This window comes from Pogoniulus pusillus, chromosome 40 (assembly GCF_015220805.1).
Source record: "Pogoniulus pusillus isolate bPogPus1 chromosome 40, bPogPus1.pri, whole genome shotgun sequence".
Taxonomy (NCBI): domain Eukaryota; kingdom Metazoa; phylum Chordata; class Aves; order Piciformes; family Lybiidae; genus Pogoniulus; species Pogoniulus pusillus.
Genome location: NC_087303.1, coordinates 6355662 through 6373569, shown reverse-complemented (window position 1 = coordinate 6373569; position 17908 = coordinate 6355662). Strand labels below are relative to the sequence as shown.

At 58.1% G+C, this 17908-nt stretch overlaps 1 protein-coding gene across 2 annotated transcripts in view; it reads left to right on the top strand.

The window, feature by feature from the left end:
* The window catches only part of MYO1D (myosin ID), a 271655-nt gene that overhangs the window by 194237 nt on the left and 59510 nt on the right, over window positions 1-17908 (top strand). For both annotated transcript variants that reach the window (XM_064174228.1, XM_064174227.1), the window contains one exon: window positions 2490-2644. In XM_064174228.1, the coding sequence (XP_064030298.1) occupies window positions 2490-2644 (155 nt within the window). The remainder of the gene's footprint in view (window positions 1-2489; window positions 2645-17908) is intronic.

Below are 17908 nucleotides of genomic sequence, written 5' to 3'. Positions count from 1 at the left end.
CCCTGTGAGGGATGCTGTGGTTAGAGGTGTCCCTGTGAGGGATGCTGTGGTTGGAGGTGTCCCTGTGAGGGATGCTGTGGTTGGAGGTGTCCCTGTGAGGGATGCTGTGGTTAGAGATGCCCCTGTGAGGGATGCTGTGGTTGGAGGTGTCCCTGTGAGGGATGCTGTGGTTAGAGGTGTCCCTGTGAGGGATGCTGTGGTTGGAGGTGTCCCTGTGAGGGATGCTGTGGTTGGAGGTGTCCCTGTGAGGGATGCTGTGGTTAGAGATGCCCCTGTGAGGGATGCTGTGGTTAGAGGTGTCCCTGTGAGGGATGCTGTGGTTAGAGGTGTCCCTGTGAGGGATGCTGTGGTTAGAGGTGTCCCTGTGAGGGATGCTGTGGTTAGAGGTGCTCCTGTGAGGGATGCTGTGGTTAGAGGTGTCCCTGTGAGGGATGCTGTGGTTAGAGGTGCCCCTGTGAGGGATGCTGTGATTAGAGGTGCTCCTGTGAGGGATGCTGTGGCTGGAGGTGCCCCTGTGAGGGATGCAGAGGTGCTGCAGCCCTTCTCTGCCTGCCCTGGCAGGGGTTGGACTGGATGAGCTTTGAGGTCCATTCCAGCCCCTGACACTCTGTGTCTCTGTGGTTCTCCTCCCCAGGCTGAGCTCCCTCAGCCTGTGCCCGCAGCAGAGGAGCTGCAGCCCTTCCCTGCCTGCCCTGGCAGCAGAGCTGAAGCTGTGTTTGCCTGCACTGCAGAAGCTCCTCCTCTGGCTGAGGCCTTTTGTGCTGCCTTTATTTGTTGAGAGCCTGCTGGGGAGGGGTGGAACAGGAAGGTTCTGAAGGGCTCTTGGCCTTCTGACACACTTCTGGTGAATAATTCATCTTTCAGTTGCCTTTTCAAGCCCAAAGGTTTCAACTCGTTCATCTCTCCCACTGGGGGGCACATTTCAGCCCTGGGTGGCAGCAGTGCCTGTGGTGCCATTGTGCTCACAGGATGCTGTTTAAGCATGCAAATGAATGTTGAGGGACAGCTGCTGGTGGCTGAGCAGGGCATGGAGCTTGCTGCAGAGCATTTCCTAACCCCCAGGAGAGCCTGAATGGTGGAGAATAAAGTCCACTTGTCTTGGGTCTGTGCAACTGGTAGCAGGAGGTCTCCCTGAATCCCAGAGTTGTTTTGGTTGGAAAGGACCTTGGAGGTCATCAGCACCAACCCTGAGCCCAGCACTGCCAGGGCAGCACTAACCCATGGCCCTCAGCACCACATCTCCATGGCTTTGAAATCCCTACCAGGGCTGGAGACTCCAGCACTGCCTGATCTAGGCTTTGACAGCTCTTTTAGGGAAGAAATTGTTCCTCATGGCTGACTTAAACCTCCCTTTGGGCAGCTGGAGGCTGTTTCTTCTCCTCCTGCTGCCTGCTCTGGCTCAGAGTTTAGAGGATCTGAAGTTCTGACAGAGCACTGAGACAAGCAACAAGAGAGGAGGGACTGCAGGAGAGCAGGGAACTGCTGGGGAGAGTCCAGGGCAGGCTGCAGAGCTGCTGAGGGGCCTGGAGCAGCTCTGTGAGCAGCACAGGCTGAGAGCCCTGGGGCTGAGAGCCTGCAGAAGAGCAGCCCCAGAGGGCAGCTGAGCAGTGCTCAGCAAGAGATAAAGGCTGGGGGCAAGAGGCTGGGGCCAGACTCTGCTCAGTGGTGCCCAGGGACAGCACAGAGGCAGTGAAGTCTCTTCCAATCTGGTTGGTTCTATGGTTCTGTGATTCAGAGGGCACAGAGTGGACCCCAGGAGGTTCCACCTGAAGATGAGGAGAAGCTTCCTTGGTGTGAGGCTGCTGGAGGCCTGGAGCAGGCTGCTCAGAAGGGTTGTGGAGTTTCCTTGTCTGCAGAGCTTCCAACCCCTCCTGGGTGTTGTGCTGCTGGGCAAGCTGCTGTGGGTGCCCTGCTTTGGCAGAGGCTTGGACTGGCTGAGCTCCAGAGGTCCCTTCCAGCCCCCATGGGATGCTGTGATTCCATTCCCAGTGCTGTGTGTGTGGGTCTGGAGGTGGTGGTTGGGCAGACTCATGGCTGCAGTTGGTTTCCTTTGAAAAGAAGCAAGAAGCAGGCCTGTGCCTGCCCCTGGTGCTGATGCAGCTCCCTGCAGTGTGAAGGGTCAGGAGAGCAAACCCTGGCTGGTAGAATCCCACCCCAGGTCCTCTTTGGTGGGTGGCCCAGGGTAGGCAGTGGGCGGAAGGGCACTGCAGTGCCATGGCACACTGCTGCTGCTGGCAAGGCTTGCTCTGAGTGAGCCCACTCCAGACAGTAACATTTCCTTGCACCTTTCAGCCTGTTCCCTTCCCACCCCTTGCTGCTCTTTCCCCTCATGGCTCTTTCAGCCTGCAGGAGGAGGGCCAAGGGCTTGCCCTTAGCCATCGCCCGCTGCTAAAGGCGAAGGTTGCAGTGGTTGTGGCACCCTGGAGGGGAAGGAAGCAGCCTGGCAAGCAGCAGAGATGTGTGAGATGCTTCTTGCTTTCTCTTCCCAGCTGGTAGGCCTGAGTGTCTCCAATGGCAAGGACCAGCTGGTGGTGTTCCACACCAAGGACAACAGGGACCTCATCGTCTGCCTCTTCAGCAAGCAGCCCTCCAGTGACAGCAGGATTGGGGAGCTGGTGGGAGTCCTGGCCAGCCACTTCAAGAGGTAGGTGCTGGAGCTGGCTTGTGTGCAGGGCTCAGTCTGCTGTGCCATCAGAAGTGATGTTGATGCCTGGCTGGAGCTGGAGCTGTGTCCTGTCCCTGTGCCAGCAGGGTGCAGAGCAGCAGCTTCCCCACACCCCCTTGGCACTTGCTCCTTCTGCCTTCCCTCTGTGTGTGTTCATCAGAGCACAGGTGGCTGGGGAAAAATATCACTGAGGCTGCACCTGGAGTGTGTCACAGGGTCCCCTGAGTGCTTGGAACCTCAAACTCTTCATGTCTAGAGCTAAGGCACAGGCATTGGTGTCCCAGAGCTAAGGCACTGGCAGTGGTGTCCCAGAGCTAAGGCACAGGCAGTGGTGTCCAGAGCTAAGGCACAGGCAGTGGTGTCCCAGAGCTAAGGCACTGGCAGTGGTGTCCCAGATCTAAGGCACAGGCATTGGTGTCCCAGAGCTAAGGCACAGGCATTGGTGTCCCAGAGCTAAGGCACAGGCAGTGGTGTCCAGAGCTAAGGCACTGGCAGTGGTGTCCCAGAGCTAAGGCACAGGCAGTGGTGTCCCAGAGCTAAGGCACTGGCAGTGGTGTCCCAGAGCTAAGGCACAGGCAGTGGTGTCCCAGAGCTAAGGCACAGGCAGTGGTGTCCCAGAGCTAAGGCACAGGCAGTGGTGTCCAGAGCTAAGGCACAGGCATTGGTGTCCCAGAGCTAAGGCACTGGCAGTGGTGTCCCAGAGCTAAGGCACAGGCATTGGTGTCCCAGAGCTAAGGCACAGGCATTGGTGTCCCAGAGCTAAGGCACAGGCAGTGGTGTCCCAGAGCTAAGGCACAGGCAGTGGTGTCCCAGAGCTAAGGCACTGGCAGTGGTGTCCCAGAGCTAAGGCACAGGCATTGGTGTCCCAGAGCTAAGGCACAGGCATTGGTGTCCCAGAGCTAAGGCACAGGCATTGGTGTCCCAGAGCTAAGGCACAGGCAGTGGTGTCCCAGAGCTAAGGCACAGGCAGTGGTGTCCCAGAGCTAAGGCACTGGCAGTGGTGTCCCAGAGCTAAGGCACTGGCAGTGGTGTCCCAGAGCTAAGGCACAGGCAGTGGTGTCCAGAGCTAAGGCACAGGCATTGGTGTCCCAGAGCTAAGGCACTGGCAGTGGTGTCCCAGAGCTAAGGCACAGGCATTGGTGTCCCAGAGCTAAGGCACAGGCATTGGTGTCCCAGAGCTAAGGCACTGGCAGTGGTGTCCCAGAGCTAAGGCACAGGCAGTGGTGTCCCAGAGCTAAGGCACAGGCAGTGGTGTCCCAGAGCTAAGGCACTGGCAGTGGTGTCCCAGAGCTAAGGCACTGGCATTGGTGTCCCAGAGCTAAGGCACAGGCAGTGGTGTCCCAGAGCTAAGGCACTGGCAGTGGTGTCCAGAGCTAAGGCACAGGCAGTGGTGTCCAGAGCTAAGGCACAGGCAGTGGTGTCCCAGAGCTAAGGCACAGGCAGTGGTGTCCCAGAGCTAAGGCACTGGCAGTGGTGTCCCAGAGCTAAGGCACAGGCAGTGGTGTCCCAGAGCTAAGGCACTGGCAGTGGTGTCCCAGAGCTAAGGCACTGGCAGTGGTGTCCCAGAGCTAAGGCACAGGCAGTGGTGTCCCAGAGCTAAGGCACAGGCAGTGGTGTCCCAGAGCTAAGGCACTGGCAGTGGTGTCCCAGAGCTAAGGCACAGGCATTGGTGTCCAGAGCTAAGGCACAGGCAGTGGTGTCCAGAGCTAAGGCACAGGCAGTGGTGTCCCAGAGCTAAGGCACAGGCAGTGGTGTCCAGAGCTAAGGCACAGGCATTGGTGTCCCAGAGCTAAGGCACAGGCATTGGTGTCCAGAGCTAAGGCACAGGCATTGGTGTCCCAGAGCTAAGGCACTGGCAGTGGTGTCCCAGAGCTAAGGCACAGGCATTGGTGTCCCAGAGCTAAGGCACAGGCAGTGGTGTCCCAGAGCTAAGGCACAGGCAGTGGTGTCCAGAGCTAAGGCACAGGCATTGGTGTCCCAGAGCTAAGGCACAGGCATTGGTGTCCCAGAGCTAAGGCACAGGCAGTGGTGTCCCAGAGCTAAGGCACAGGCAGTGGTGTCCCAGAGCTAAGGCACTGGCATTGGTGTCCCAGAGCTAAGGCACAGGCAGTGGTGTCCCAGAGCTAAGGCACAGGCATTGGTGTCCCAGAGCTAAGGCACAGGCAGTGGTGTCCCAGAGCTAAGGCACTGGCAGTGGTGTCCCAGAGCTAAGGCAGAGGCAGTGGTGTCCCAGAGCTAAGGCACAGGCAGTGGTGTCCCAGAGCTAAGGCACTGGCAGTGGTGTCCCAGAGCTAAGGCACAGGCAGTGGTGTCCCAGAGCTAAGGCACTGGCAGTGGTGTCCCAGAGCTAAGGCACAGGCAGTGGTGTCCCAGAGCTAAGGCACTGGCAGTGGTGTCCCAGAGCTAAGGCACAGGCAGTGGTGTCCCAGAGCTAAGGCACAGGCAGTGGTGTCCCAGAGCTAAGGCACTGGCAGTGGTGTCCCAGGTCGCTGTGCTCAGGATCAGCAGATGATTGACTGCCTGAGCTGTGAAGTGTCAGCTTCAGCTCTGCTCCCTCCCATGTCAATCCCCCTGCTGAAGCTGCTTTGGTGGTGGACTGACCTCTGGAGCATTGAGCTTCCTGTAGGCACAGCTGAGCCAGTGCTAATCTGTCACAGCCTGGAGCGATCTGGGGCTGCCCAGGGCAGGGCAGTGACTCTGGTGGCAGCCACATGCCAGCAGCTCTGGGGTGTGCAGTGCCCTGACCTTCAGAGCTCTTCCCTTGCTCCTTCAGAGCAGGTTCTCCTCAGGACTGGTGCTGATCAGCATCGTGTTCCAGCTGTGGCCCAGCTGTGGCCCAGGCAAAGTAGTCAATATTCATGGAGGGCTACAAGTGGCAGGAGCAGGGGAGGTGAATTTGGGTTCCCTGAGGTCCTATTTCCTGGAATCCTGACTGTGTAGAGCTCCCTGCTGAGTGTTCTGCTGGAGGGAGGTGCTGAGTTCATCTGAAATCACAGATCACAGATGTCAGAGGTTGGAAGGGACCTCCACAGATCATTGAGTCCAGCCCCTGCCAGAGCAGGGCCATAGAATCCAGCACAGGGCACACAGGAACACATCCAGGCAGGGCTGGGAAGGCTGCAGAGAAGGAGACTCCACAACCTCTCTGGGCAGCCTGTGCCAGGCTCTGGAACCTTCCCAGTCAGGAAGTTCTTCCTCATGTTGAGGTGGAACCTCCTGTGCTGCAGCTTCCATCCATTGCCTCTTGTCCTGTGCCAGGGAGCAGTGAGCAGAGCCTGTCCCTGTCCCCTCCCTCCTGCCCCCAGCCCTCAGATATTCACAGACACTGCTCAGGTCCCCTCTCAGTCTTCTCTTCTGCAGACCAAGCAGCCCCAGGTCCTTTAGCCTCTCCTCACAGGGCACTGCTCAGCCCCTTCAGCATCCTCACAGCCTTCCCTTGGCCTGTCCCCAGCACATCCCTGTCCCACCTGAGCTGGGGAGCCCAGAGCTGGATGCAGTATTCCAGATGAGGTCTCCCTAGGGCAGAGCAGAGGGGGAGGAGAACCTCCCTGGATCTGCTGCCCACACTCCTCTCAATACCCCCCCGGACCCCATTTGCCCTCTTGGCCCCCAGGGCTCATTGCTGCCCATGCAGGACTTGCTGCCCACCAGCACTCCCAGCTCCCTCTCCCCAGCAGATCCCTCCCAGCCTGTGCTGCTGCAGTTATTGTCCCTTCCCAGCTGCAGGACTCTGCCCTGCTCCCTGCTGAACCTCATCAGGTTCCTCTGTGCCCAGCTCTCAGCCTGCCCCAGGCTGGCTGAATGGCTGCACAGCCTCCAGGTGCATGCTCAGCACTGGCAAAGCTTCTCTAGGCAGATGCAGTGCTGGAAAGCAGCTGAGAGCATCCAGTGGCTTTGCACTTGCCTGCATGTAGCTGGGTTTCAGAGGCAGCTGCCCTGGAAGGCTCAGGAGGCTGTGGGTGTTGTAGAGCAGCAGGCTGCATGCTGGCAGGGAGCTGCAGCTCTTCCCTGCCTGGCAGGTTTGGAGCAGAGGCTGCAGCTGCAGGCAGCTGAGGCTCCTCATGGAGCTGGGCACAGTTGGTTGTGTGCTCAGGGCTCACACTGCTCTGGTCCCCTGCCACGGGAGGGCAGGCTGAGAGCTGAGCTTGTTCAGCCTTGAGAGGAGAAGGCTCAAGGGGGACTTTACTGCCATGGGCCAGGACATGGAGGGTGGGTGCCAGGAGGGTGCAGACTCCCTTGTCCCAAGGAGTGCCACGGAGAAGGCAGGAGGTGATGAGGACAGGAGATTCCCATGGGACTGCAGAAGGGAATCAGAATGGACCTCTGAGAGGCCAACCTATCACCTGAGACCTTCTGATCAGCTAACCCCTGGCACTAAGTGCCTCATGCAGCTCCAGGGGTGGGCACTCCACCACCTCCCCGGGCAGCGCAGGCAGCAGTGGTGGAGTCCCCTGCGTGGAGCAGCTCTCAGACTTAGCTTGGCAGGATGCTGGGCCAGAACCACCACCTAGAAAGGTTGGAGCAGATGATCCTTGGGGTCCCTTCCCCCCTGGCATTCTGATTTGCTGCTCCTTTTGCTCTGCCACTACTACAAGGAGCCAGCTCCTTGGTCCACAGCCAGAGGAGCTCAATGGGAGGTTCTTCTTTGGCTCTGCAGCAGGGTTTGTGGCCACCAGTCTGAGGGACTGCACCCTGCAAGCTGTTGGTTGTCAATCACAGCATCCCAACTCCTTAGCTTGGAAAGGCCCTTCAAGATCCCTGAGTCCAAGCATCAGTGTCACACTGACAGCTCCTTGGCTAGCCCAAAGCCCTCAGCACAACATCTCAGCACTGTGGATTGCTGTGCTTGCAGAGGAGCACCAGGAGCAGCCAGGCCAACCTTCAGCCCAGCAGCCTTCAGCACCAGACCATAGCCTCAAGCACCACAGCCACTCTCCCTTTGAACACCTCCAGGGATGGGGACTCCACCACCTCCCTGGGCAGCCTGTGCCAGTGCCTGAGCACCTGCTCAGGGAAGAACTTCCTCCCAACAGCCAACCCAGACCTCCCCTGATGCAGCTTGATGCCATTGCCTCTTGTGCTAGCATTAGTGACTGGGGAGCAGAGACCAGCCCCAGCCTCACTGCAACCTCCTTTTGGGTAGCTGTAGAGGGCAATGAGGTCCCCTCTCAGCCTCCTCTTCTCCAGACTGAGCACCCCCAGCTCCCTCAGCTGCTCCTCACAGGCCATGTGTGCCAGAGCTCTCTCCAGCCTCATTGCCCTACTCTGCCCTGCTCCAGCACCTCAGTGTCCTCCTGTGCTGTGCTGACCCAAACTGGGCACAGCACTTGAGGTGTGGGCTCAGGAGTGCTGAGTCCAGGGGCATGAGCACCTCCCTGCTGCTGCTGCTCACACCACTGCTGATCCAGGCCAGGATGCTGTTGGCCTTCTTGGCTACCTGGGCACACTGCTGGCTCCTGTGCAGCTGCTGTCCAACAGCATCCTCAGGTCCCTTTCTGCCAGGCAGCTCTCCAGCCACTGCTCCCCCAGCCTGTAGGGCTGCTGGGGGTTGTTGTGGCCAAAGTCCATGGCCTGGCACTTGGCCTGGTTAAACCTCATGCAGTTGGCCTCAGCCCATGGCTGCAGCCTGTCCAAACCCCTCTGCAGAGCCTTCCTACCCTCGAGCAGGTGGACACTGCTGCTTCATCTGCAAACTTAGACTCATAGACTCATCAGTCAGGGTTGGAAGGGACCACAGGGATCATCTAGTTCCAGCCCCCCCTGCCACAGGCAGGGACACCCTACCCTGGACCAGGGCTGATGCTGAGGGTGCATTTGATGCCCTCACCCAGGGCATTGATGAGGACAATAACCAAGACTGGCCCCAGAGCTGAGCCCTGAGGGACTCCACTTGTGACCAGTCACCAACTGGATTGAGCCCCATGGACCTCAACTCTCTGGGCTTGGCCAGCCAGCCAGTTTTGAACCCAGCCAAGAGCCCACCTGTCTGAGCCATGAGCTGCCAGCTTCTCCTGCAGAATGCTGCACCTTTTGCCTGCTGCAGAACAATCAGTTTCTGTCCAACCCCTCTCTGGAGAAGCCTGACACTTAGACACTCTTTGGCTGCTGTTTGCTCTGCACTGAGCCTTTCTGTGCTGCATCAAATGACAAAGCTGAGCACAGCTGCTGAAATGCTGCTCCCAAAGCTCCTTTTTGCCCCCCCCCAACATCTAACACAGGGTCCTGGTGGGACGTGCAGGAACAGCTCCTGTTGCATTTCCCATGCCATGGTTTCCCTCTTCACAGCAGGAGCAGTAAATCCAGGCAGGAAACATTCCTGGTTTCAGCCACTTTCCATCTTCTGAGAGCAAAAATCAGCTGCTGCTGATTGGGATTAGCTGACCCCTGGCTCCAGAGGCTCTTGGGGGATATCTCATTAAAGGAGATTAGCCAAAAGTCTCCCTCTGCCTCGTGGCAAGAGTCAGGTTTCTGTGTCCTGCCTGGCAGCAGGTGGCTGCTGTGAGGAGAAAGTGGCTCCAGCAGTGAAATGCTGAGCCTGAAAGCTCAGTCTCTGGGTGACCTTCTAATGGCACTTCAGAGCTGTGCCCCACCTGGGAGCTGGGCAGAAGCTTCCTTGGGTTGCAGGGAGAGAGGAGCCTGGAGCACAGCCCTGTGAGGAGAGGCTGAGGGAGCTGGGGGGGTGCAGCCTGCAGCAGAGGAGGCTCAGGGCAGAGCTGATTGCTGCCTGCAGCTGCCTGCAGGGAGGCTGTAGCCAGGTGGGGTTGGGCTCTGCTGCCAGGCAGCCAGGGCCAGAAGGAGACCCAGCCTGAAGCTGTGGCAGGGCAGGGCTGGGCTGGATGTGAGGAGGAAGTTGTTGTCAGAGAGAGTGATTGGCATTGGAATGGGCTGCCCAGGGAGGTGGTGGAGTGGCTGTGGCTGGAGGTGTTGCAGCCAAGCCTGGCTGGGGCACTTAGTGCCATGGTCTGGTTGGTTGGGCAGGGCTGGGTGCTAGGCTGGGCTGGAGGAGCTTGGAGCTCTCTGCCAACCTGCCTGATTCTGTGATTCTGTGGTTGCTCTCTGACCATGCAAAGCCATTTCCAGCTGTCTCAACACCACTCCTGAAAGCTCCCCTCAAGGTTTCAGCAGGGCTGAGGTTGCACAGCCCCCCCCAGGCTGTGTAGTGCAGGAGTTAATGAGGAGCTGCTTGAAGTGTCTCCTGTGAGCAAAGGCTGAGAGCATCTGGGGCTGCTTAGTCTGGAGAGGAGAAGGCTGAGAGGGGGATCTGAGCAATGTCTGTGGGTACCTGAGGGGTGGGGGTCAGGATGAAGGTGCCAGGCTCTGCTCAGTGGTGCCCAGTGATGGGCCAAGGAGCAGTGGGTACAGACTGGAACCCAGGAGGTTCCAGCTCAACATGAGGAGAAACTTGTTTGGCATGAGGGTGCTGGAGGCCTGGAGCAGGCTGCCCAGAGAGGTCCCTGGTGCCTGTCCCCCTGCATGGGTGGCATTCATGAGCTGGAGCAGGGCTAAAGCCAGGCTCAGAGCTGTGGCCTGGCTCAGCCTGTGCCTGGCTGCCCAGGGATGTGACCTCACCCTGTGGCCAAGAGGGCCAGTGGTATCCCCGGGGTGCAAGAAGGAAAGTGTGGCCAGCAGGTCCCCCTCTGCTCTGGTGAGACCACAGCTGGGATGCTGTGCCCACTCTGGGGCTCTGCAGTTCAAGGGAGACAGGGACCTGCTGGAGAGAGTCCAGTGGAGGCTGTGAGGATGATTTGGGGCCTTGAGCATCTCTGCTGTGGGGAAGGCTGAGAGCCCTGGGGCTGTTTGGTGGAGCAGAGAAGGCTGAGAGGGAAGCTGAGCAATGCCTGTAGATGCCTGAGGGGTGGGTGCCAGGACGAAGGTGCCAGGATCTTTGCAGTGGTGCCCAGGGACAGGGCAAGGAGCACCAGGCACAGGCTGGAACCCAGGAGGTTCCACCTCAACATGAGGAGAAACTTCTTTGGTGTGAGGGTGGCAGAGCCCTGGAGCAGGCTGCCCAGAGAGGTTTGTGCAGCCTCCTTCTCTGGAGACATTCAAGACCCATCTGGATGTGTCCCTGTGTGAGCTCCCTCAGCTGCTCCTCCCCAGCTCTGTTCTCCAGACCCTTCCCCACCTTTCTTGCCCTCCTCTGGCCCTGCTTCAGCCTCTCAATGTCCTTCTGAGTCCAGGGGCATGAGCACCTCCCTGCTGCTGCTGCTCACACCACTGCTGATGCAGGCCAGGATGCTGTTGGCCTTCTTGGCCACCTGGGCACACTGCTGGCTCCTGTTCAGCTGCTGTCCAACAGCATCCCCAGGTCCCTTTCTGCCAGGCAGCTCTCCAGCCACTGCTCCCCCAGCCTGTAGGGCTGCTGGGGGTTGTTGTGGCCAAAGTCCATGACCTCACACTTCAAACCCATTCCTCCTCCTCCTCTCATTCCCAGACCTTCTCACTAGTCCCTCCCCAGCCCTCCTGCAGCCCCCTTCAGCTCCTGCAAGGCCACTCCAAGCTCTCCTGGAAGCCTTCTCCTCTGCAGGCTGCACAGCCCCAACTCTCTCAGCCTGTGCTCAGAGCAGAGCTGCTGCAGCCCTCTCAGCATCTTGGTGGCCTCCTCTGCACTGCCTCCAACACTTCCATGTCCTGCTTGTGCTGGGGGCTGCAGAACTGCGCCCAGGGCTGCAGGTGGGGTCTGAGGAGAGCAGAGCCAAGGTGCAGGATCCTCTCCCTTGCCCTTGTCTCCCCTCTCCACCCCTGCCCCTCAGGGTCTGGCTCCTGCTGCTCGCTGTGGGGGCTTGGGGCTGCCCCCCCACAACCCCAGCTGTATTTTGCTGGAATTTGGTGCTGAAGGGGAATGCTTGGGACATCTCCATCCCATCTGGCAGGTGAGCCTGCAGGAGGGGAGGGAGCTGCCACCGCGGGTGTCCGATGGATCTGTCCCTGGGGCTGTGCCAGCTCAGCGCCGATGAGCTGCCAGCTGCGCCCGGGGGCGGCAGGTCCGGAGCCACCCTGCTGAGCGCCCTGCAGCCGGGGAGCTCTGGTGGGCTGGGAGAGATGCAGAGGAGGGCAGCAGCCCTGCTCTGGGAAAGCCAGCAGAGAGCCAAGGGCTCCTGGGTTGGTGTTTGGTTGGCTCTGCCCTGTGGCAGCCCTGCCAGCTCCGCCGCAGCGCCAGGGGCTGACACCATTGTCAGCGGTGCCTGCAGCCTGCCAAAGGGCCAAGCTGGCTGCACTCTAAGGCTGGGAGATTTCTTTGTCCCAAGCATTCCCCTTCAGCACCAAATTCCAGCAAAATACAGCTGGGGTTGTGGGGGGGCAGTCCCAAGCCCCCACAGCGAGCAGCAGGAGCCAGACCCTGAGGGGCAGGGGTGGAGAGGGGAGACAAGGGCAAGGGAGAGGATTCTGCACCTTGGCTCTGCTCTCCTCAGACCCCACCTGCAGTCCTGGGGGCAGTTCTGGAGCCCTCAACACAAGCAGGACATGGAAGTGTTGGAGCCAGTGCAGAGGAGGCCACCAAGATGCTGAGAGGGCTGCAGCAGCTCTGCTCTGAGCACAGGCTGAGAGAGTTGGGGCTGTGCAGCCTGCAGAGGAGAAGGCTTCCAGGAGAGCTTGGAGTGGCCTTGCAGGATCTGAAGGGGGCTGCAGGAGGGCTGGGGAGGGACTATTGAGAAGGTCTGGGAATGAGAGGAGGAGGAGGAATGGGTTTGGAGTGAAGGAGGGGAGACTGAAAGTGGATGTTAGGAAGTTCTTGAGAGTGAGGGTGGTGAGACCCTGGCACAGGTTGAGAGTGGTGAGAGACTGGAACAGGTTGAAGGAGGTGAGACACTGGCATAGGTTGAGGGTGATGAGAGACTGGCACAGGTTGAAGGAGGTGAGACATTGGCACAGGTGGAGAGTGGTGAGAGCCTGGCACAGGTTGAGTGTGGGGAGAGTCTGGCACAGGTTGAGGGAGGTGAGACCCTGGCACAGGTTGCTCAGGGAGGTTGTGGAGCCCAGAAGCACCCAATGTGATCTTCCATCATCAGGACCAGGTTGGATGAGGCCTTGAGCAACCTGTGTGTCCTTGCCTACAGCAGGGGGGTTAGAACTGGGTGAGCTTTGAGGTCACTTCCAACCTAAACCATTCTCTGATGATCCTATGATCATCATCTCCTATGATGATTATAGGATCCTATGGAAGTGTTTCTGTGAGCATGAACCAGGGGCTGAGATCTCCTACCCTGGCTTAGTGAGCTCCTAAAACTCCTGAGTGTTCAGCTGGGATTTCCCTTTGGCTGATTTATGATGTTTGTGATCATCCCCAAGCACAAATCCATTCTGAGTGAGGGAGCTTGAAGAGCAGTCTGGAGGAGAAGCCTTTGGGGGTGTCAGTTGGTGCCAAAGTGCCCAGGAGCCAGCACTGGTCCCTGGCAGCCCAGCCCTGGAGAGCAGCAGCACAGGCAGGGGATTCTGCCCCTCTGCTCTGCTCAGCCCTCACCTGCAGCACTGCCTCCAGCTCTGGGAACCCAGCACAAGGACCTGGAGCTGCTGGAGAGAGTCCAGAGGAGGCCACAAAGATGCTCAGAGGGATGGGACAGGACAGGCTGGGAGAATTGAGGCTGTTGAGCCTGGAGAAGAGAAGGCTTCACAGGGAGACCTTAGAGCAACCTTCCAGTGCCTGAAGGGGCTGCAGGAGAGCTGGGGAGGGACTTTGGACAAGGGCTGGGAGGGACAATGGCTTTGAGCTGGGAGAGGGGAGATGAGGAAGAGATTGTTGAGAGGGAGGGTGAGGAGAGACTGGCACAGGTTGAGGGTGCTGAGACCCTGGCACAGGTTTCCCAGGGTGGTTGTGGAGCACAGAAGCACCCAATGTGATCTTTGATCACATTGGGTGCTTCTGTGCTCCACAACCTCCCTGGAGGTGTTCAGGACCAGGCTGGATGAGTCCTTGAGCACCCTGTGCTAGTGGGAGGTGTCCCTGCCCATGGCAGGGGAATTGAAGCTGATTGAGCTTTAAGGTCCCTTCCAACCCAACCCATTCTGTGACTCTGTGACCTGTCCCCATGAGCCCCAAGCAGCTCTGTCCCCAGGGTTTTCACTTGGGTTCAGAGTTTCCTGTTTCCCTTTGGAAAATCCTTGGCATGGATTAAAGTTTTTTGTTGCTTTCTGTGGCTTCAGGACATGAAAAAAGTGGAATTAGAACTTCCTCTGTCTTATAGTGTGGAAAATACTTCCTCAGCTCTTGACCTTTTGCTCCCAGAAGGATGTTGAGAGGCTGGAGAAGGGCAACAGAGCTGGGGAAGGGTCTGGAGAAGAGGGCTGGGGAGGAGCAGCTGAGGGAGCTGGGGGGGGTGCAGTGTGGGGAAGAGGAGGCTGAGGGAGACCTCATTGCTCTCTGCAGCTCCCTGAGAGGAGGCTGCAGGCAGGTGGGGGTTGGGCTCTGCTCCCTAGGATCAGGTGAGAGAAGGAGAGGAAATGTCCTGAGGTTGTGCCAGGGGAGGGTTGGGTTGGAGAGGAGGAAACATTTCTTTGCTGCAAGAGTGGTGAGGGCTTGGCAGAGGCTGCCCAGGGAGGTGGTGGAGTCCCCCCCATGGCTGGAGGTGTTCAAGCAACCTGTGGCCATGGCTCTTGGGGCCATGGTTTGGTGGCCAGGGTGGGGTTGGGTTGCTGCTTGGACTCTGTGATCTTGGAGGCCTTTTCCAACTCAAGTCTATGATTCTCCTGGGCAGTTTTGCCTTCCCCAGCCCACCCCTGCCTTGCTCCCACTGTCAGCACAGATCCTGACCAACATCCCCTGGGAAGGGGACTCTGCTGTGCCTGAGCCCCATCCAGTCACTTCACAGCAGCATCTCTGGGGAGCTTTGATGCTTTCCATTCCCTGAGCAGCACCTAGAAGCTACAGCTCCATGCAGGTGTCTGGAGTCCTCCTGAATGGGAGTGAGCAGTTCTTGGAGCCTGATGTGCTCAGGAGGAAGTTGATTTTCCCCCTTGCAGTTGTTTCTTACTTGGAGAGGTCCTGTTGAGGGCACTCAGAGTCACAAAAGCATCCAGGTTGGCACAGCCCCTCAGGAGCACCAAGCCCAAGCTCTGAGCCTACTCTGCAAGATTCACCTCAAACCATAGCCCCAAGCACCACAGCCAGGCTGGGGGACTGCAGCACCTCCCTGGGCAGCTCATCCCAGTCCCTGACCACTCTCTCCAGGTAAAACTCTTTCCCAATGTCCAATCTAACCCTCCCCAGCCTCAGCCTGAGGCCATTCCCCCTGGTTCTGTCTCCAATCACCTGTAAGAAGAGCCCAGCAGCAGCCTCTCCACAATGTCCCTTCAGGTAGTTGTGGACAGCAATGAGGTCTGCCCTCAGCCTCCTCTTCCTCACACTACCCATCCCCAGCTGTGGATTACTTTGCAAGCCTAGAAGCAGCTTCCTGAGTGAGTCTCCTTGCTGTGAGGAGAGCTGCCCAAAGCTCCTCTGCTGCCCACCACAGCATGGCATGGATGGTTCCCAGCTGCTGCTGTGTCTTATCAGCCCTTTGCAGAGGCTGCTTGCAGCTGCCCACTTCACTGCCTGTGCCCTGCTGCTGGCTCTGCTGGGCTGCACCAGGGGATTCCTTCCTCTTCTTGCTCACTGTGGAGCTGGAAAGCTTCTTTGTGGTCTGGGGAGGTGAAATCAGCATTTAGGCTGTCAGAAGCTGTGATGCTTGTTTTGCAGTGCCCTAGAATAGAAACTTCAAACCCATCCTCCTCCTCCTCCTCTTCCTCCTCCTCCTCACTAGGTGTTTCAGAAGCCATCACACTTCCAAGGCAGAACAGTTCATATTTTAGAGCACTTAACATTCTCTGTGCCCTTTTCTGAGCCTCTCTGCAGCTCTCTCCTGTCCTCCAGAAGTGTGAGAGCAGAACACAAAGCAGCCAAAGCAATCACAGCTGAGAGCTCCTCGAGGCTCCCACAGGGAGCAGCTCCCACACCGCTGCTGCCACTTAGCTGCCCCCTGCCTGCTGTGACTCTCTCCAGAGCTGGGGGAGTGGGAGAGGTTCACCTCACACAGGTGCTTCTTGTGGGCTCCCAGCTCCCTTCAGAGTGTTTGTGGTCACCTCTTGAATGAAAAGCAACTCTCCAGAGGAGAGCCACGAGGGTGATTGGGGGACTTGAGCATCTCCTCTCAGTGGAGAGAGGCTGAGAGCCCTGGGGGTGTTAGTCTGGAGAAGAGAAAGCTGAGAGCCCTGGGGGTGGTTAGTCTGGAGGAGAGGAGGCTGAGACCTCTGGGGGTGGTTAGTCTGGAGGAGAGGAGGCTGAGACCTCTGGGGGTAATTACTCTGGAGGAGAGGAGGCTGAGAGCTCTGGGGGTGGTTAATCTGGAGAAGAGGAGATCTGAGCTGAGAGAAGGCTGAGAGGAGATCTGAGCTGAGAGAAGGCTGAGAGGAGATCTGAGCTGAGAGAAGGCTGAGAGGAGATCTGAGCTGAGAGAAGGCTGAGAGGAGATCTGAGCAAAGAGAAGGTTGAGAGGAGATCTGAGCAGAGAGAAGGTTGAGAGGAGATCTGAGCTGAGAGAAGGTTGAGAGGAGATCTGAGCTGAGAGAAGGCTGAGAGGAGATCTGAGCTGAGAGAAGGCTGAGAGGAGATCTGAGCAGAGAGAAGGTTGAGAGGAGATCTGAGCTGAGAGAAGGTTGAGAGGAGATCTGAGCTGAGAAGGTTGAGAGGAGATCTGAGCTGAGAAGGTTGAGAGGAGATCTGAGCTGAGAGAAGGCTGAGAGGAGATCTGAGCTGAGAGAAGGTTGAGAGGAGATCTGAGCTGAGAAGGTTGAGAGGAGATCTGAGCTGAGAGAAGGCTGAGAGGAGATCTGAGCTGAGAGAAGGTTGAGAGGAGATCTGAGCAAAGAGAAGGCTGAGAGGAGATCTGAGCAAAGAGAAGGCTGAGAGGAGATCTGAGCTGAGAGAAGGCTGAGAGGAGATCTGAGCAAAGAGAAGGCTGAGAGGAGATCTGAGCTGAGAGAAGGCTGAGAGAAGATCTGAGCAAAGAGAAGGCTGAGAGGGGATCTGAGCAGAGAGAAGGTTGAGAGGAGATCTGAGCTGAGAGAAGGCTGAGAGGAGATCTGAGCTGAGAGAAGGCTGAGAGGAGATCTGAGCAAAGAGAAGGTTGAGAGGAGATCTGAGCAGAGAGAAGGCTGAGAGGGGATCTGAGCAGAGAGAAGGTTGAGAGGGGATCTGAGCAAAGAGAAGGCTGAGAGGAGATCTGAGGTGAGAGAAGGCTGAGAGGAGATCTGAGGTGAGAGACGGTTGAGAGGAGATCTGAGCTGAGAAGGCTGAGAGGAGATCTGAGCAATGTGTTCAGGAAACCACAAGCAGGACATGGAACTGTTGGAGAGAGTCCAGAGGAGGCCACAAAGAACCTCTAAGGACCTCTAAGGTTCTGTGATTCTGAGTCTGTGACTCTGGGAGTGCTTGAAGGGCCCCCCCAAACCATTCCCCAACGCTGTGCTTCCCCTCTGGCTCTGCTCTCCCCTCGCTGCCTGCATTCATTTCCTCCCCAGCCTCTCCATCCAGCAGGGCCTGCAGTGGCTGACAGCACACCAGAGCAAGAGGAAACAAGGCAAAAGCAGCCTCCTGATGCTGATGTTTGCTGCTGACCTACTTAAAGTGCTCTCCCCTCATGGCCCTGTGCTGTGTGCTGAGGCAGTGCCAGGCTAGCAGGGCTGGCTGCTGGCAGTGCTGAGTGCAGGATGTGGCCCTGCCTCCTGCCATGGCAGCTTCTGTGTCACAGTATCACAGCATCACCAAGGTTGGAAGAGACCTCACAGACCATCCAGTCCAACCCTTTAGCACAGAGCTCAAGGCCAGACCATGGCACCAAGTGCCACGTCCAGTCCTGCCTTGAACAGCTCCAGGGACGGCGACTCCACCACCTCCCCGGGCAGCCCATTCCAGTGGCCAATGACTCTCTCAGGGAAGAACTTTCTCCTCACCTCCAGCCTAAATCTCCCCTGGCACAGCCTGAGGCTGTGTCCTCTCCTTCTGGTGCTGGCCACCTGAGAGAAGAGAGCAACCTCCTCCTGGCCACAGCCTCCCCTCAGGTAGTTGCAGACAGCAATGAGGTCTGCCCTGAGCCTCCTCTTCTCCAGGCTAACCAATCCCAGCTCCCTCAGCCTCTCCTCCTAGGGCTGTGCTCAAGGCCTCTCCCCAGCCTCATCGCCCTTCTCTGGACACACTCAAGCATCTCAATGTCCCTCCTAAACTGGGGGGCCCAGAACTGAACACAGCACTCAAGGTGAGGTCTAAGCAGT